Here is a 20,492-nt window from a genome sequence, read left to right as displayed (position 1 = left end):
AATAGAGCCACTAAAAATTGTGGCTCAATTTTAGTGAGAGCCCTAAAAGTGATTTTCATGGCTTCCCTGTTACTTGATTACTTTCTGGTTTACATTGCTTTTATCAGTTGTATGAACACATTTAAAAGCCAAGGTTTATTTTTATTACATTGGCCAGACAAATAGAAAAAATACAAGCAAAAAAGCCAGGTTTTGTTTTGTTCCATTCCCATTTCCTTAGTTCCACATAAATTCTTTCACTAGAAGAACATGTTTGCATCAAACCAGCCACTGTTAGATGCTTGGGTAAATATAGGCATTAAGAGCAGTTATCAACACTGCAAGATCCAGTTTGAATCCTGACCTCCTACAGGAACTGTTCTAAATGGTGCCCTTTTAGCAACTGGCTTCATGAATGAAGCATGACAGAGTGTATCCTACACACTGCCATGTGGTCAGCTCCTCAGTTCCTGGCGACCAGCTAAGGGTGCTGTCACCCATTGCGATCTATTTTTAAAGCTTTCTTACCTTTTGAGAACTGTGTAGAGTGAACCGTCTGAGAGCCTGATGGGCCAGGCTCAATACTAGTGGCACCAGAAGAGGAGGTCAGAGACAGACCCTGGCCTCATTGCTGCTGTCAGGTCAGTTGCCACCTTTAGGAAAAGTCTAGGCCACTTCCAGAATGCTTTGATCACTGACAATGAAATAAAATTTGGGGGTTTTATTTTTGTTTTTGTTTTCTTTTTAGAAAATACCTGCCTTAATTGTAAGACACTGGATTTTTTTTACTGTTGTGAATTGAATTCAACTCCTAAAAGTAGAGTTCCTCTTCTCTCTCCTACAAATGTGACATGTGTGAAATTCTGTGTCCTCAGAATACAGAGCTACTCGTGCATAGTATTCCTGCAGAAAGAAACTAGCTGAGTATTTTAGCCATCGTTTTGGACTTACATTCATTTGCTTTCTGTTTTCACGCTAATCACCAAAACTGGGTGCACATATGAATAGTTTCCAAATCAGTTGTTTTGGGAAGCTTGGTAAGTTTTCTTTAAGGAAGGCTGCTACAGCTAGGAAAACATGTTCATACTTCCTTGGTGTGTGGCTCTTGGGCCATCAGCGGCTTGTTCTTGCCTGGCCAGGTTTAGTAACCCATGCAAAATGAGAGTCTCAGTGTTAACTCTGTTGTCCACATGATAATTTGAGTGAATTTACCCAGTCAGAAAATTTCTGTGGCTTCTTACTGTACAGAAGGGTATCGCACTTTTTTTCTGAAGTACGCATGAGGAGAGACTCCCACGTACACTGGGCGCTTGCCAAGGGCTTTACCTTCAGCCGAAGCTGAGGTTTTCTTTGGAAATGGAGATTCCTTTCCAGGAATAACTAATGTTCAAGGGCTCTTGATGAGATGGCAAGTTGAAGAACACTGCTCTTGAGAGGCTGGACAAGCAGAGGGGCAAGGACAAGAGTCATTAGCTGATGTGGGCACTGAACCTGCATCAGGAAGTGCGTGTTCTGGACACAGTTAAGAAAAGAGCAGCTACGTTGACTTAGCTCGTGGTTTCTCTCCTCCCCACGTAACTGGGGCTTCTCTTGCTAGAAAAGCATCTGTGCATCTGTGTCCTTTGCTACCTGCACCCAGCAAGGAGGCCCAAATGTGGAATGCTTGCTCAGCTTCAAGCATCAAGTTTTCTTCTTGGTGCTGGCGGTCAAACCTAGGACCTCACTTAGGGTAGCAAGCACTCTCCTGCTAAGTTCACCCCCAGCCCCGAAGCTGACTTCATTCCTAACCTCTGGTGTCTTTTGGAGTTGTTCGGAAAGTATTACTGCCACAGAGATTGCGTAATGCATGCTCTTGTACGTGGCTTTGGGTAAGGGAATTTCTTCCCTGGCCCCAACCCTACCACCACCACCACCACCACCAGGGTTTGACCCAGGGCTAAGTTTGGGAAGCAGGTGCTCTACCAGTTGGGCCATGCCTCCTGCCCAGAGTGTTCTGTGTAGCATTTTTAGAATACCTGTACTCCTTACTTTTCCTGGTGCTGGGGTTTGAACTCAGGGCCTTGTGGTTCCTAGGTAGGCGTTCTGCCACTTGACGACATGCCCTTCTGCAAGAGGGGATCTTCTATTCCTTGAGACCATGGAACTGGTGTAAGAACCCTGCTGTCAAGACAGGAAATACAGTTTTGCCTAAATAGTCACTGTTACACCTCCAATAGTTTTTGTTGCCAGGTGCCAGTGGTCATGCCTATAATCCTGGCTACTCAAGAGGCAGAGATCAGGAGGATCACAATTTGAAGCCAATCCAGGCAAACAGTTCCTTAGGCTATCTCAAAAAAAAAAAAAAAAAAAACCAAAAAGAGTGGCTCAAGTTGTAGGTCCTGAGTTCAAACTCCAGTACTGAAGAAAAAAAATGTAAAAAGTTTTTTCTTGTTGTTTTACCCATTTCTCCACCTATTATTGAAGAGTGGGTCATCACCCTCCACACACAGATGAACCGTGTTCTTGCCATTCACCTGGTCAGAGGTGCACTCTGGCACAGATGGTGCTGCTGGGTTAAAGCCAGTGTGCACCTGTCTTATCCTCTGCCCTGCTCTCACAGTGGACGCCTGAGCATCATTCACACCTAGCATGCACCAAGCTTGTAAAGTCAGCAGGAAAACTAGAATAGCGCAGGGGTGAACTTTAAACATTTCTATTAATCTGGGCGACACCTTACTTTGAGTAGTTGTGTTTAGCAGTTGGTGGTTAGAGCGTAAGTCTGTAAGAAGAGAAATTAAGCAGAACAAAGTATTAACCTTTGGTAGCTGAATTTCTCATCTCACTTCCTGTGTGGTAAATGAACTCCTTGATTTTATTTGTTTGGGGCAGGGTATTGCTGTGTAGCCCAGACTGGGCTCTTAACTCACAATCCTCCTGCCTCAGCCTCCTGAGTTCCAGGGTGCAGGAATTACCTGTGTGTGCCCCTATGCCAGCTTTTTAAAATAAACTTTTATAATTGACTTACATAAAATTCATCCTTTGTAGAGTATAAAATCTGTTCAGTGTTTTTAGTAAAATTACAGTTTGTGTAGTTACTATCAACGTATTCCAGAATATTTTCATCCCCAAACAGAAACTCTGTACTAGTTATTTGCAGTTACTCCTTCCCCAGCAACCGTTGATCTCCTTTATGTCTGTGTAGATTTACCTGCTTGGAACATTACATACAGATAGAATCGTGCAGTATGTTTTGCCTTTCTGGTCTTGCCTCTCTCACTCAGCACAATGTTTTCAAGGCTCATCCGTGTTGTAACTTTATCAGTACTTTATTCCTTTTTACTACCAAATAATAGTCTGCTGTTTTGTGTACTCATTCATCAGTTAATAGACCGCGGGATTGTTTGCGCTTTTTGGTCATTGTGAATTCACTGCTGTGAGCATTTGTGTTCCATTCTTTCTGGTGTACAGTGAGGAGTAGAATTGCTGGATCCCGTTGTAGCTGTTTACCTATCTGAGGAGTTGCCATTGTTTCCCACGCCAGCTACACCATTTGCAGCCCCATTGGCATTGCTTAAAAAGGCTCTCATTTCATCACATCCTTACCAACATTTCATAATTCTTTCTTCTCACCCACTCCGCCTGTGCTATAATCTAACTCAGGGCCTGGTGCCTGCCAGGCAAGGGTGCTGTACCGCTGAGCTACATCCCAACTGTTGGGTATGCTTCCAGTTACTTTTGTATAGTTGGAGGGTTCCTGTACACCCCTCAGCCAGTTTCAGTAGCATTTTCATTATGTGGTAGAGTGACACATGAGCCACAGTTACTGAGCCAATATTGATAGCGTTACTAACTAAAGTCCTTCCTTGACATTTTCTTAATCTAGTGAGCTGTTTCTGTTTCAGGATTCTATCCAGGATACCATATTGCTGTTTAGTGTAATCTCTCCTTCCCTCATTATTTCCCTTTTTGTAAAGTTCTTATTACCTTTGTTAATTTTTATTTTGTTTTCACTTTGTTTTTTTTTTTAAACTGGTCTTGAACTCAGGGCCTACACCTTGAGCCATTCCACCAGCACTTTTTTGTGATGGGTTTTTTCAAGGTAATGTCTCTCAAACTGTTTGCCCAGTCTGGCTTCCAGTTGTAGTCCTCCTGAGTAGCTAGGATTGCAGGCATGAGCCACTGGTGCCCTGCTTATTTTTTCTTTTTTGAGACAGGCCTATAGCCCAGTCTGGCCTTGAACTCACAGTCCTCCTGCCTCAGCCACCCCCCCCCCCATATGCTGGGATTGCAGGCATTTACCGCAGTGCCAGGCTAGAAACTTTCTTTGGGATTTTTTGTTTGTTTTGGTGAGATTGGGGTTTGAACTCAGGACTTTGCACTTACAAAGCAGGTTCTCTACTGCTTGAATCACACTTTCCAGTCCATTTTGCTTTGGTTATTTTAAGATTGGGTTTCTTGAACTGTTTTCCTGGGTTGGCTTCAAACTACAATCCTTCTCTTTTCAGACTCCCAAGTAGCTAGAGATACGGGCATGAGCTCCTGGCCAGAAACATTTGTGTATTGAGAATATTCGTATTTAAGTGTAAAGCGTATTGGCCTTGGCTTAATACTAAGTACTACGGTTTAAAATTTGAATTTGTAGACTGGCAGAGTGGTTCAAGTGGTAGGGCACCTGCCTAGCAAGCATGAGGACTTGAGTTCAATTCCCAGTACTGCCAAAAAAAATCTAAACAAATACTTGAATTTGTGAGGAAGTGGTAGAGGAATTTGTAATAATCTGAATTACTCTGGTAGCAAAAAATTGCTTCGCAGTGTCTTTTTCCTGTAGAGTTACATAGAAGTATTTCCTATATTTCGAGACCCTTCCTGTTTCTAATGGACCTTTTTTGTTGTTGTTTTTGGGTTTTTTTTTTTCTTTTGGGTACTAGGGATTGAGCCTAGGACCTCATGAATACTAGGCAAGCTCTCTCCACTGAGCTATATCACCAGTCCCTTACTGGAGGGAAAGAATCAAGTCCTCTTCACCTTAGTATTTCTGTACCATAAGTCAGCTGTTGGTGTAACTACTGCTGGTTCAGTTGTCCCCCGTCTCTCCCCCAGTTTGTGTCACTTCTGAAGCTCTGACAGTGTGCTTGCCCTGCACATTTCTCTGGACATTCATTGTTGACTCACAGGTAATGTGACACTGCTTTTACAGTTTTTTCAGAATTTTGGACCACCGCTAGACATTGTCGTATATTTGAAATTCTGTTTCTCTTATTCTTCTAAATGTTTCTAGTTGTTTCTACTCAATAAAACATAGTAAGTAAATCCTAAATAAAACTTCCTTTGGTCATAGATTATTTTGCTATCCTGAAAACTTTAGCGGCTTCAGTTCTCTAAAGAAACAGTGTAAACTGATAGTGTGCTATGTGCAATGATTCCTGTAGGCTAAAAGAGCAAATCTGTCCCTCCATCCTCCCCTAAGATGTGGAAGCAGAATTGTAAGGAGCAACATGCATGCTCCTCACTAGGCCTGCTGGGAGAGGGGCAGAGGTCACAGCACGTGGTACTGAACTTGTGTGTGTTGTCTTTTTGCTTTATTGTGAAAATGTTTAAATGCGCACTGAGAGATGATAGTTTGTGCTGAGGCATGCATATGAGCAGGTACATGCATCACTAGTGTGTGTACATGTGTATGTGCACATGTGTACTTCCTGACTGTGGGGAAAGGGCCTACAGCAAACGAGGATGCCCAGCTCCCAGGTGTTGGCTTGTTTATACCATTCCCCACTTACAGGACTAGAATTTTTCAGAGCAGAGGCTGGCTCCGTGGCTGGGACAGGATGGGTGTGAGAAAACCACAAAGTGAGGCAGGGAGTGTTTTTTGGTTTTTTTTTTTTTTTTTTTTTGAGATAGGGTCTCACTATGTAGGTCAAGCTGACCTTGGATTTCAGATCCTTTTGCCTTAGCCTCCTAAACATCAGGATTTTAGGCATACACCATCACACCTAGCTTAAGGTTGCACTTTAAAAAAAAGATGGGGGCATGTTGAAAGGATGTTTGAGCCAGCTTGAAGAGGTTCCCACTAGCAAAGTGTAGGTCAGTTTGGGCACCAAAATAATTAAGGGCATTAATGAATTATGAACCAGTGGAAAAAATCTGTGAGTCCATGTCAATGTATAGAGTAAATGGAGGAGAAGGAAATGCCAAGTTGTGACAGGTAGATTTGGAGAGAGGGCCAGAATTGGAACCCAAAAGTGGCATAGGCATGAATCATGAGGAGACACCAAGTTAGGGAGACTTCATTAAACTCAGATACTTGAATGATTTTTGAGGTGACCCTGTAGATTGCTTACTAATTGCAAATGGGAAACCAGATCACACCTCTTCCACGTGATCAGAATTAACATCACTGCTTAGGAGCTGCGATGATGCTCTGAGAAAAACATTTCTTAGGTTCTCTTAGGTGAATATGCTATTCCAGGGATACTTAACCTCAGTCAGGGGCAAACATCAGACAAACCCAAAATGAATAATGTTCTCTTTAAAAAAGGCTATAACCTGGCATAGTAACTCATGCCTGTCATCCTAGCACTCAGGAGGCTCTGGCAGGAGAATTGAGAGTTAGAGGCTAGCCTAGGTAGGCTGTATAACAAGTTCCAGCCCATCTTGGGCTACATAGCAAGATCCTGTCTCAAAAAAAGAAAGCCTTTTAAAATGTCAGTGTTGTAATAGACAAAAGTTGTAGAAGTGTTTCAGATTAAAGGAGCCCAAAGAAGACAGGCAGAAAATCTAATTCTAGACCTAGGCCTGTGTTGGGGAGTGGTGGAGTAAAAATAAAGGAAAGGACATTACTGGGTCAGTGGATAAAATTGGAATTGGGAGGGTAGATTAAAGTATTACAGCTGCAGTTATGTAGAACCAACAGGCCTCTGACCCAGGGCCTGCAGAAGTCAGGCTCTGTCTTCCAAGGCATCCAGTGTGTGATGGGTTGGCTTCTGTCCTCCTTGTCTAAAATGATACTGGCCTCCTACCATCATTGTCCTTGAGAGAATGGAAAAACAGTCACTCAGATCATTTTCTGTAGAACCAAGTTTACTCCTGGAATTGGGTAAGACATTGTGAATGAACACTTCCTTTTATGAAATAGTACCCAAGTGCATAGTGGAAAAGGACCTGACTTAGCAACTTACTCTGAAATGCTTAAAAAGTTAGAAGTGGAAATGGTAACAGCATATGAATCCACATAAATAGTATATGAGTGTTTTCTGTGCTTTTTTTTATTCTTGCAACTTTATTTTACACTAAAAAAAAAATTATCCCTTTGTAAGATTTATCTGCCATTTAATGAGGTGGGTTTAGCTGGAGGTCTTATGTAAGGTGAAGCTTCTGTGCCTTACTGAGCATTCACTGTCATGGACCTTGTGGGGCAGTGATGTATGAGATTCCTGCTCTGGCTGGGCATGGTAGCAAACACCTGTAATCCCAGCTATGTGGGAGCATACATAGGAGGGTCACTGTCTGAGGCCAGCCCCATGCAAAAGCTGAGAGACCCCTTATCTGAAAATAAACTAAAGCAAAAAGGCCTTGGGGACATGGCTCAAGTGGTAGAGCACCTGCCTAGCAAGCACAGGCCCTGAGTTCATACTCCAGTACACCAAAAAGGGAAAAGAAGAGAAAAAGATGCTTGATCTTCTAAGTCCAGTCCCTTCTAGAATAAACTGAAGTATAAATATGAATCGTGTGAAATACTGAAGGTAGGCACTCAGTTACCAAGAGCAGAAGCAAGCTGAGAGTGTATGGCCTGAGGAATGTGATTGAAAACCCCCATTTGATTTCTCTTTTTAGGAGGAGCTCTTGGATATAAAGGAACGACCACATTCGAGACAGAGGCCTTCATGCCTCTCCGAAAAATACGACAGGTATGGCTGTCATTCTAAGTCATTAACTTCTCGTGTTAATTTTTTTGTTATACCACACCTGGTATATTAAGATACATTGTTTTGAGGTTCTTTTGGTAGAATTATAAATGAGGGAGGGATGTAAAGAGGGGACACATGAGCTTCATCTAACCAGTTATGAAACTAAAACTAGAAAGTAACTTGGCAAAGTCAGAGAGCAGAACAAAGACTTGAACCTAAGAGTCCTCACCCAGGGTCTTTTCTCCAGACCTGTGGTTCATTTTTTTTTTCTTTCTTTCATTTATTTTACTATTTTTACATTTACTTACATGTGTATACATTGTTTGGGCCACTTCTTTTCCCCCTTTCCCCCACCACCCTGACCTGTGTTTCTTGCACTGTGCTTTGAGGTCCTTTTTCAAGGGCCTGCTCCAGGGATGCTGATCAGGACAGCTCTGAACCCTTTACTGGTGCCCCCTCAAGAACAAAGGACTGTTCTGTCATTCAGACTTCTTACTGCATTTTAGGGTCCTTTAGAAAAGGTAAGGCTTTGATTTGAAGAGACTGCAGCTAGACTTGTCTAAAGCCTTCTGCAGCGATCCTCTTTGTACTTACGGTCACCTTAGTCGTTTCTGAAATATCAAGGGAGGTGGTTCGTATTGGCATGCATTTTTAACAAAATGTCTGTCATATTATGTTTAGTTATTTAGTTGAACAGCCACACTTGTTTTTTTCTCCCCAGTGCTGGGGATGGAACCCAGGGTCTCCCTCTTGCTAAGCAAGTGTTCTACCACTGAGCTCCATCCCCAGTTCAGGTACCTAGGTACCTCACTACATTTCCATGATGAAGGTGATATTAGAATAATGACTGCTCTGATTGGCTAGGATATTTTTCACGAGTCTCAGCTGTAGAGTTTTGTCTTTGTTTTTCATTAAAACTGTAAAGCCTTTTTATACCTAAGGTTGTTACAACTCTACTTCTTCTTAGTATAAAATAAAGTTATCCTGTGCAGACATATTAGCTAAAAATAAGAGATGGCTAGGTGTGATGGTGCATGCCTGTAATCTGGCACGCTAGAGGATCCCAAGTTTCAGTCCAGCCTGAGTGGGGAGAAGGAGTAGAGAAGAGTACCGTGTTCTTTTGTTTCTCCTCTTTTCAAGAATGCAGGTTCATTGACCTCTTAAACTCTAAGTGATCTTCACAAACCCCCTACTAGATAGATAAAAGCTCTTTTGTCATGAAAGGTGTGTGACTGAAAGATCAGCTTACTTCTCCCAAGAATTGGCTGAGGGTTTTGGTCAGCACAGCACTTAACTATATACACAAGATCCTGGGTTCGACTTCCAGCGCCACCAAAGAAAGAGAAAAGAGAAATGTTGAGCTGGTACCTGCTCCATAGTAAATACTGTGCCTCTGTGGAATGTTGGCCCGTGGAGGGAGATGATCAATTTCTCCTGAGAGTTTATCGTTAAATCCACTGCAGCTGAGAAGGACAAATGCGGAGAATGGTGCCCATATGTAGAGACCCCACAGGACCTGTGGTCTGGTCTGGGGAAGACAAGGCCTAGTAGCTTGTCCAGCATGTCCGTGGTGGTGAGGACAGAGCTAGAATGTGACCAGATTGCTGGGCTTCAAATCTTCTCTGTGCACCTCGTTGGAAAAGGAATCACATCAAAAGCTTACACTGCAGTCCTGCTTGTGGACAGTGAGATTCTGCATGGACATTCTGGTTCCCAGAGATGCTTCACGTGAAATGGTTGAGCGTTGTTCTCTCTCTCCCAGCCATTCTTAGTCAACTGAGCCATCGATGTTTATGGAACAGCTTTGTGTGGAATAGGCACAGTCCCTGTAATCCACATGGACTCCAAGGTTTGCGGAGTGAATGCTGCAGACAATTGGTTTTCAAGGGCCTATTGGCGTTACCCTATCAACAGAGTATTACGAAATTAATAGTTTGGGGTTTTTGTTTTATTGTTTGTTTTGTTTTGCTTAAGACAAGGTCTCACTGTGTAGCCCAGACTGGCCTCAAATTTGCAGTCCTTCTGCCTTAGCCTCCTAAGGGCTGGGATTACAGGTCTGACCTAGAGTGCACAGCCTTAATGGTTTTGTTTTCATCTTAAAAGAGGTGACTGTTCCACAGAGGCGTGGCAGTAAAGTGCTGCACTCAGGCCCCAGTCACACTTATAGCTATTCTGAGGCCACTGTGAAGTTTTACATTGGAAAGGGGTTTACCATAACTTACTGCCTGGAGAGGCCTAGTGGTTGAACCACCTTGTCACGACTGCAGATGCTAACGGTTAATACCTTCTGGTCTGCAGCGATGGCGTCTGGGACCCTGAGAAGTGGCACGCCTCCCTGTACCCCACGTCTGGACGGAGCTCCCCAGTAGAAAGCCAGAAGAAAGAGCTGGATGCTGACCGACCATCCCTGGTGCGCAGGGTAGCAGGTGAGTGACGCTTCCGGGTGGCACAGTGATTTGAGTTTCATCCATAGCTGTGGGAAGGAATCAGCGGGAAACTGATTTACCTGTTCCTAATGACAAGGTAAGACCATAACCTTCCTTGTCCTCCATAGCCCTTCGTTGACATGCTCACCTGAGTTAGGAGTTGTAGGTAACACAAAGCTGTTCAGAAAATCCCCTCCTGCTTCAGCTCCTGGGACTCATCCTCAGGTATAAATCAGTTCTTTCAGCTATGAATTCGTAGTGGGCTGTGATGAGGCATGGGACGTGGAGAGCTGGTGAGACTAAAGTCTGGTTTTTCTGTCCCTTTTCCCTTTACACTGGAAAAGGTATCCAGGGGTGAAATGGAGGCCTGGCAATAGGAAGGAGGTCAAGGAACTTGTTGCAAGAAGTCCTTCTGACGGGAGGGTAAAGCAGGTCTTTTCCAGGGATGGGTGCCAGCAGGAGGGGGCGGGCATAAGGGAAGGGTGAGTGAGGGTGAAAATGGTGGATGTAATTCCTGTTCATATAGGAAAGTAAAAGAATGAAACCTGTTGAAATGGTTCTAAGAAGGGGGGAGGGAGAGTAAGGGGTGAATCTAAGATACTGAAAGCACGTATGTAAAGATCACGATGTGCCTCCTGTACCTTTCTGTATACCCCATTCTGTGCTAATAATTTTTTTTAAAGTCCTTTTGTGATAAGACTCATAAAAATTTAGAACTGAGTAGGAAGGTATAGTTGACTCTGGGTGGAGATGAGAGATTATTCTATAAAGTCTTACCAGTTCACTTGGTGTGGCAGTGTCCTCAAAATTTATTCTAACAGAATCATGAAAGAATATGCACAGAGATTTTATTAAGATGATGAAAACGTAGAAGGAACCTAAGTGTACAATAGTGGACATGAGTTGAGCAAACGTTGGCATATCCACATGTCGGGATAAATTCCTGGTCTGCTTATCAGAACACGCTGCACATGACGGTGCTAATAAATCACACCATAACCTAGTCATAAGAGCTTCCACCTTCATCTTGTATGCCAAAGAGCTGAGACGACAGTGCACAGAAATCTGCAAAAGTATATACCAAAACATTCCAGGACCTATTTCTGGTGACAGGATTACTTCAGTTTTCTGCGAAGAGATTTTTTTTTTTTTTTTTGGTAACACTGAGGTTTGAGCTCAGGACTTTGCATTTGCAAAGCAGGAGCTCTATCGCTTGAGCCACACCTCCAGTCCATTTTGTTCTTGTTAGTTTGGAGATGGGGTCTCTCAAACTATTTTCCCTGACTGGCCACAAACCTCCATCCTCTCAATCTCAGCCTCCCAAGTAGCTAGGATTACATGCATGAGCCAGCAGCACTGGCTGAGATATTTTGTAATGTTTGACAATGTTTGACACGTTTTTTTCTTACACCTTTATCAAGATACAATTCACACGCAGTGGCCTGCACGTACAGTATGTCATCCAATGTCTTTTTTAATTTGTAGTACTGGAGTTTGAACTTAGGCCCTTAGACTTGGTAGGCAGGTACTCTAGCACTTGAGCCACATCCACAGTCCCCATTGATGCCTTGACATGTATATACACTTGTGAACCCATTACCACAGTCAAAATAACAAATGTCCATTACCACCCCCCACCAAAAAAAAAGTTTCCTAGTATCTCTTAGTCCTTCCTTTCACTCTTCCTCATACTTTCCTCCTCAGGCAAGCAGTGAACTGCTTTCTGTCACAACAGATCAGTTTTGATTTCATAGGACTGTGTGTAAATGGAATTTGTTATGATACATAATTTTCATGTGTACCTTCTTTCCCTCACCAGTAATTCTTTTGAGACTTGTCCGTGGACTGTATAAACAGTTTGTTCCTTTTTGTCTGTTAGTGTCCCGTTGTGTGCATTCATCAGTCTATTCATTTATCAGCTGATGAGTGAGTTTAGGTTGTTTCTGGTTTTTAGCTGCTGTTCATGTGCTGTTCGTGTACAAGTCTGTATGGACATAGCTTTCTGATCTCTTGGGTAATTATCAAGTAGAATGACTTTTGTACACAGATGTATCTATGATGTCCTGGGTGTTTTGTTTTGGTTTTTTTCCTCCTACTACTTGGAGTTGAACTCAGGGCCTTGTGCTTACTAGGCAGGTATTCTGCCACTTGAGCCATGACCCCAGGCTGTATTTAATGTTTTGGGAACCTGCCAAACCTTTTCAAAGTAATTGTACCATGTTTCATTTCCACAGCAGCATGGGAGAGCTCTGCTTGCTCCCCATCCTCACCTGCTGGTATAGCCAGTTCCTTTCAGCTTTCCTGACAGGTGTGGGGTGGCATCATGTGGTGTCGTTTGCTCTTTCCTAGTGACTGTTGAGTATCTTCTCAGATGCTCTCTCTCTTTGTTGAAGTGTCTCTTCAAACCATTTGTCCTTTTTTCCCTACCTTTTTGAGACGTCATGCTACATAGCCAGGAACTTACGTGTAGACCATGGTGACCTCAGCCCTGGGCTCCTCCTGCCTCGACCTCCCAAGTGCTGGGATCACAAAGCTCACTTGTCTAATTTTTACTTGAGTTGTGTTGTATTATAGAATTTCTAAAAGTTCCTACATACTCTGGAAAAAGGTCCTTTATGAGAAATGCTGTGAAATATTTCCTCCCAGTCTGTGGCTTGTCTTTGCAGTCTCTAAACAGTGTCTTTCAAAGAACAGAAGTCATTAAGTTTCGATCAAGTGCTGTTTATCAGTTTTTGTTAAATGGATCATATTTTTGTCATGCCTGGGGTGGGGGAAACAAAACTTGAACCTTCTTCTATAAGTTTTCAGTTTAGATCTGTGATACATTTTGAATTGATTGTTGTATAATAAACCAGGTGTGACGTTCATTAAAATGTTTATGACAAATGCTAAATGACTAAAAATGCTTTTTAAGCATTTTTTTCAAATACTGACATCCATTGTAGTTTATTAGTGGACAGACTGTTCGCTAATAATTACATAGTTAAGGTCTTAGCCAAAATATAGGCATTGCTGGGACTAATCACAGATGATCGTTTATTGTAAAGTACTTACTGCTCCAGAGAGAGAAAGCAGAATCCTCAGTCTTAATTCAATTTGTAATATACATGTGATTTTGCAACGTGTGCTACACATGTCTCCCGAATCTGTAAAGCCCAGTTTTGGTGATGACTCTTTTCTAACCCTTCCCCTCCCCATGCCAGTCATGGACGTACCACCTCAGGGACAGAGACACCTTTGTGCTTTGCTTACCTTTCTCTTTCCGGCATCTTTCCAGATCCAAGAGAACGTGTGAAAGAAGATGACCTGGATGTTGTTCTCAGCCCACAGAGACGAAGCTTTGGAGGGGGTTGCCACGTGACAGCTGCCTCTAGCTCCCGACGCTCAGGAAGTCCTTTGGAGAAGGATGGTGATGGGCTTCGCCTGCTTGGTGGACGAAGGATCGGCAGTGGGAGGATAATCTCTGCTCGGACCTTCGAGAAGGACCACCGTCTCAGTGATAAGGACCTGCGGGACCTGAGAGACCGGGACAGGGACTATAAGGACAAACGTTTCAGGGTTCGTCCCCTAGACTCTGGGGCTACTTGCGGGGGCTTGATGCTCAACTTCATCTGTACTGGGGGGCGGGGTGTTGCTGGGGGGTGGTGTTTGCTCTTTTTGCAATGTTGGATTTCAAAGCAAGGTCTCCTATATGCTAGGCAAGTTCTCTACCACTGAGCTACATCCCAAGCCCTATGGCATTACTTTGAGAACCCAGATGAACACAGCCTACTGTTAAACTAGACAAGGAGAAGTAGAGCTGGGTGGGCAGAGGGAATGGGGATGGCCTTGAGGCCACAGCACAGTGACTTCAATGTACTCTTCAGCGCTGCTTCATTCACTAAAACCTGATTAAGGTACAAATGCTTCAACTAGAACTTTTTTAATCTTGCTTTTTGTACTTTTCCAGAGGGAGTTTGGGGATAGCAAGCGTGTCTTTGGAGAGCGTAGAAGAAATGACTCATACACGGAAGAAGAACCAGAGTGGTTCTCAGCTGGACCCACAAGTCAGTCTGAAACCATTGAGCTGACGGGCTTTGATGATAAGCTCCTAGAAGATGATCACAAAGGCAGAAAGAGAGCAAGGCGACGCACAGCCTCTGTGAAGGAAGGTGAGCACAAACCTTAGGGGGAGGCCACTGTTGTAGGTGAGGCACAATTACCGTTGGCTGAGTTGAACACTTAGGACTCACCTGTCACTCAGGAGGTAGTGAACTTGGAAGGTACGCACCATGCTTTTAGACTTCAGAGCCCCCCTTCTTCTCCATGGTGGTAGATTTGCCTTTCTTCAAACTTGGTTTTCACAGCTATAAGATAAATTCCTTGCTGAACTGAAGGAGCCAGAGCTAATATATGTGCAGAGGCTGTTACGGAATAGGTACCCATATCTACCAGAAATTGTTTTCAGGGCAGTGACCTGGCTGTGCGGTGACCAGCTGCACTGATTACTGTTCTGTGCGCACCATGGTGAAGAGCCAAGAGAGCAAGCCTGTATTTCAGTACTGGGACTGCTGCTAAGGAAAAGCACAAGTCTTTCACAAAACCTTAGTGCACAGCTTGTTTGTTTGTAAGGTGACACATTCCCTGCAGCATCTCTAAGCATTCCTTAGCACTGAGGGTGAAATGTGTGCATCGGCGCTCAGCCCCGCTGGCAGTTGCTCAGGAGTGTCTGCTCCCGTCAGCATTCACATTTGGTTGGAGAACACTTTTGACAGACACTAGGCAACAAGAGCAGAAAGCTGTGTTAATACGTAAGTGCAGAATCAGTGCCAACTTGAATTTATGAGCTAATGGAATTTATTTAGACAGAGGCTAAAAGAAGGGAGAAATCACATCACTTGTCCTTTTTTGTAAATTCTTGAAAATATAGTACTAAGCTGGGTGCCAGTGGCTCACACCTCTGATCCTAGTTACTTGCGAGGAGGAGAATTTCGATTCAGGGTCAGCCCAGGCAAATAATTATCAAGACCCCATCTTGAAAAAACCGAACACAAAACAGGGCTGTTAGAGTGGCCTAAATGCTAGAGCATTTGCCTAGCAAGTGTGGCCCCAAGTTCAAACACCAGTACCACCAGGAGAAGAAGAAGAAAAAAAAAATTAGTAGACATTGCTGTTATCTGTGTGCTGTCACACTTTCCTGTAGTGATGCAGGAACTTGATAGGTAACTTGGACTTTGTAAATTAATTGCCTTTGAAATATGTCTGTTTCTTTTGGTACTGGGGCTTGAACTCAGGGCCTTGTACTTGCTAGGCAGGTGCTCTGCCACTTGAGCCATGCCCTCCAGCCCCTTCATCTTATCTTCAGTGAGACTAAAGCAGCACCAGCCAGTGTGGCTTTTTACCTAATGATGAAGACCAGGCTTCTGGAAGAAAAAAGCATTTTTCATAACTGAAATGAAATTAGATTTTAGCTGTTCCTTTTGACAACAAGTGGAGGAGCCAGAAAGCATGCAACAGATGGAGAGTGATCCCTCCTCTCCTTACGGATTTAGGGAGATTGAGGCCTGGAGGGAATATTGCCCAAGACATCATCCTATCCTGGGATCATGGGAGAACTCGAGTCCAGGAGACTTGGCTTACCATTAGATAACTGCCAAAGATTCCTAGGCTGTTGAAGGTACTGCATAAAATGAACAAGTGCTTGTACATTTATCTGGCCGAAAAAGCCAAAGAGTTGGTATTTATACCTAGGGAGAAGGTAGGATGAGGGCCTTCTAGTTCATTTTTGTGTCCGTACTCTAGTGTTTTCGTGACCTTCCTGTATAGCTGTTCTGTGTGGGCACACGCTAGTGTTGGGAAAACAGCAGTGAGCAAGGCAAACATGGGCCACAATTGCATGAGTTCAGAACAGGAAATGTATTACACATCCACTTTACAGGGCTTGGTGCTATGTAATGTGTGTATATGGTGATGAATAAAACAGATCAAATAGGTATTAATTATAAAGACTTTCATTGGTAGAAAAGAAAATTTTGGTTATCACCCTCTCTGAAGTATAAATTTATTCTGAAATATAGTAAAACTTACACCTGTAATTCCAGCATTCCAGAGGCTAACTGGAGAATTGATTGTGTGAGGCAAGCCTGGTTGTCATAGCAAGACCCTGTCTCAACAACAACAATAACAAAAGTAAAAGTTGCCTTTAGTTATTCTTACCTGCTCCCCTGGCATTGAGTTTGTCCTAATAAATGGCCAGTTGTCTGTGTGCCATGCCCACTCTCAGGTGCAGACAGTCTGCTCTCCAGAGAACTTGAAGTAGGCATGAAATTGCTTATGGCGACATGCTTTGCAAAAGACAGTCACTTGGTAAAACTGTGTCCAATCTCAACACAAAGTTGAAAGAACAAAATACAGATTCTTCTGACTCTTTAGAGTGGGAAGCGGCACTACAGCAGAATGCCTATTGCTTGTCCTGGAGGGCAGGTAGGTTGGAGGGGTAAAGTCGGCAAAGAGAAACGTGACACCAATTAGGTGAGGACTAAGTTTCTTCGTAAATCGGGGTGAGTCCTCCTCTAGAGCAGTAATTTTGGTGTGACCATTTTTATAGCATTTGCCTCTGGGGCTGGGGGCAGGTGTGCGCTGACCCACTGGAGACTGCATAGTGCCTTGTCCCTGGCTCACACACATCTCCCTGGTGGCTTCCAGGTCCTGAAGCTCAAGCATCGCCATTGAGAAGCAGTGCAGCCTTATGCTCACAGCGTGACTGGGAAGAACTTTGGGGCTCCCCCTAGTGTTGAGACCTGGCTAAGCAGGCCACATACCCTGTTGGCTGTTACATGCCCTGCTTTGCTGTCCAGCTTTTTGAAGCATTGTCAGATGGAAAGTAAAAGCTAGCATTGGTTCTTCTCCATCCTAGAGTATCCTGACTGATGAATACCACGACTGCTGTACTTGGGAAGTTTTAAAAAGGGGGGGCTTGGTGGGTTTTTTGTTGTCGTTATTTTTTTTCATTTCTATCCCCCACACACCCCACCAGGAGGATTTGTGTCAGCCACGATCTTGACGCTACAGGCACCTCCTTTATAGACTTTTGCAGGTGCAGATTTAGGGGTTCGACTCTCAAAAACATTGAATGCCTAGTATTTCCCAGTGACGGTGATGGGGTGTGTGTGTGTGTGTGTGTGTGTGTGTGTGTGTGTGTGTGTGTGTGTGTGGTTTTTTGGACCTTGGGAAGAGGTTTTTGTTTGTTTGTTTGTTTGGCTTGCTTTGGGATTGGTTGGTTAGTTTGGATGAATTTTGTTTTTGGTTTCTTTGCTGGGTTTTTTTTTGCTGGGGAGCTTGAGGTCTTCTTGTCTCAGTCTCCCAAGTGCTGGAATTACAGGTGTATATCACCACACCCTGTGTATTGTTGACTTTTTTTTAAGAGACTTCCAAATGACAGGGTTTTTTGGTTTTGTTTTGCTTTTTAAATACTAAGGATTTTGCTTTTTGCCACACTTTGGCTAAAACTAAGATGTTAGAGCATTAAATGTTAGCACTGGTGCCTGTGCTTTGTCCTGTCTTCCCATCATAAAGCAACTGGACATTACTGAGCCTTAAACATACCTGATGCTACAGAGCAAGACAAAGCTGGCCTCAGCTCTGTCCCAGCAGACAGTCACTATAAGTCTGTGATAAGTACTCAGAAATAACACAAGGAAGGCTTCGGTTAATGTGGTGGGAAGGGAAAGGGGGTAGGCAAGGCATGGGCGAAGAAGAGGAAAGTTCATTCAGCTCTGTTTGTAAGCAGTAAGAGACTGGCAAAGGTTCCCTTTTCAAAAACTTTTCCTGTTAGAAAAAGAACCCACTAAGGCCTGGTGAAGTGTCTCTAGGCCGTAATCCTAGCTACTTGGGAGGTAGAGCTCTGGAGGATCATTGTTTGAGGCCAGCCTGGGCAAAAAGTTCTCGAGAACCCATCTCAACCAATGGCTGGGCGCAGTGGTGTGCCCCTGTCACTCCAGCTCTGCAGAAAAGCATAAATAGGATCACAGTCCAGGCCAGCCTGGGCGTAAAGTAAGGCCCTATCTCAAAAATAACCCAAGCAAAAAGGACTGGCAGAGTGGCTCAAGTGCTAGAGCTCCTACCCAGCAAACACCAGGCCCTGAGTTCAACCCCCAGTACTGCCAAAAAAACAAACAAAAAACCCAAACAGAAAAGGAACCCACTATATTATAGGAAACCTGAAATGCTTAGGAGGGGGACCAAAGGCTTCCCTACAGTAATAGTGTTCTGACTAGTTACTAAGGCCTGCCTTCTCCCAGCTCCCAGAGAAGAGGCACTGAATGTTCACTGTTGGAAGTGCAGAACCTGCACAAGAAGTCTGTTTTGAAGTCGCCTGTGGCTTCTCTGCATTTGTACCGATGCCCAAAGCCACAGAATGAGATGGGAGTGCTTCTCTTCATCAGACAATTTGTCCTGGTTTTGCTTTCAGGCATAGTGGAATGCAATGGAGGAGTGGCTGAAGAGGACGAGGTGGAGGTCATCCTGGCCCAGGAACCCACTGCAGATCAGGAAGTGCCAAGGGATGCTGTCCTGCCTGAGCAGTCCCCAGGAGAATTTGACTTCAATGAGTTCTTTAACCTTGATAAGGTGCCGTGTTTGGCGTCGGTGAGTGCAATAGCACGCTTATAAGTGTGATGGAAGCCAGGTATGGTGCACACGCCTGTAATCACGATACTTGGGAACTGAGGCCGGAGGTTCAAGAATTCAGGCCACCCTATCTCAAAAAAAAATGTTTTTTTATTTTTGGGTGGGGTTTTTTTGTTTTGTTTTGTTTTCTTGTGGGATTGGAGTTTGACTCAGACTCAGGACTCTGTGCTTGCAAAGCAGGTGCTCTACCGCTTGAGCCACACCTCCAGTCCATTTTGCTCTGGTTATTTTGGAGATGGGGTCTCAGGAACTATTTGCCTGGGCTGGTCTCAAACCTCCCAAGTAACCATTGGCCCCTGCTGTTGTATGTATTTTTGATATGGGGTTCTTACTGCATTGCCCAGGTAAGCCTTGAACTCCTGGATTTGAGCAATCCTCTTTCCAAAGTGTGCTAGATGCTGTTGTTTTTGTTTCTGTGGGAGTGGGGCACAGAGGGAAGGGTTGGCAGCACTTCGGATTGAACCAGGATGCCAGGCTTGAGCTCAGACACAGTGTCCTACAGTCTGAATCACGGTTTTTGCTTTTGTTTGTTTCTCAGGTAGGCTCTGGAGCTTTTGCCTGGGCAGGCCTCAGCACAAGATCCTCCTGTCTCTGCCTCCCAAGTAGCGAGGCTGAATCACCACGCCCTGCCTGGGCCTTTGGCTTTTATTCTCAAATATTTGAATTTTTGTACCTTTGTTTTGAAATGACTAAATGAGAATTTATTACAAGTTAACTCTTTCTGGGCTGTTTGCACTGAGCTAAGAAACTTTCAGGTATTAAACAACATTGTCTTCTTACATGTTTTTTTGAGACACAGGGTCTTGCTATGCCACCGATCCAGCTGTCTCCTTTTATTTTTGATTATTGTAGTAAAGATGTACTATGTAGTTGACTTTTTTAGGTGACTGGTGATTGGTGTCACGGACCAGCATTGATGGGGGTGTCTTACCTGGTTAGGTGGAACTTTTGGTGGACGTGATGGTTCCAGAACCTTTAGTGAAAAGGTTCTGTGTTGCTCTTGAGCTCTGGTCTGCTTTTCTGGACTTAGCAACTTTAAAGCATCCCTGGATCTTTACATCGTATCTGCTGTTGCTCCTGCACCTTCAGCAGTATGGGTTAGGATTAGGAGAAGGGACAGAACTATGCCTGTGCACACAGAAATGAGGTTTCTCTATATTTGCTAAAAAACTGCGTAGAACCATGATAAGAGTTCTTATTTAATTACAAAAAAAAAAATCTGTGCTCTGGATGTCCCATTTACAACCCTAAATGCGTGAGTTGACTATTCCTTTAAGCTTGGTGGTTTGTGGACTTTAACTTAAATGACTATTTCTTACCCACAGCTGCTCTTTGTTTGCTTACTACATATGCAGACACAATTGCACACAACAGAGCAGGTAGATCTGATCTGTCTGCTTTGCAAAGATGGCCACCCCGAATGAGTGAGCCCACACACAGCATAGTGGTGCTAGGTGCAGGGCCACTTCTGCAGTTCTGTGACAAAGAGTCAGGTTCTATTTCCACTGAAATGGCTAGTATAAAGTACAGATGTCAC

General features: G+C 43.8%; 1 protein-coding gene across 6 annotated transcripts in view; it reads left to right on the top strand.

Moving 5' to 3' along the window:
• Positions 1-20,492, top strand: part of Eif4enif1 (eukaryotic translation initiation factor 4E nuclear import factor 1) — a 46,516-nt gene that overhangs the window by 7,513 nt on the left and 18,511 nt on the right. For all 6 annotated transcript variants that reach the window (XM_074061415.1, XM_074061412.1, XM_074061416.1 and 3 more), the window contains exons 3-7: positions 7,789-7,862; positions 10,161-10,288; positions 13,566-13,846; positions 14,238-14,439; positions 18,738-18,913. In XM_074061415.1, coding sequence (XP_073917516.1) covers positions 7,789-7,862; positions 10,161-10,288; positions 13,566-13,846; positions 14,238-14,439; positions 18,738-18,913 — 861 coding nt within the window. The remainder of the gene's footprint in view (positions 1-7,788; positions 7,863-10,160; positions 10,289-13,565; positions 13,847-14,237; positions 14,440-18,737; positions 18,914-20,492) is intronic.

Source organism: Castor canadensis, chromosome 18, assembly GCF_047511655.1.
Source record: "Castor canadensis chromosome 18, mCasCan1.hap1v2, whole genome shotgun sequence".
In the NCBI taxonomy this organism is placed as follows: Eukaryota; Metazoa; Chordata; class Mammalia; order Rodentia; family Castoridae; genus Castor; species Castor canadensis.
The sequence above is the reverse complement of the archived record's forward strand: the minus strand, read 5'-3'. Positions and strand labels throughout refer to the sequence as shown.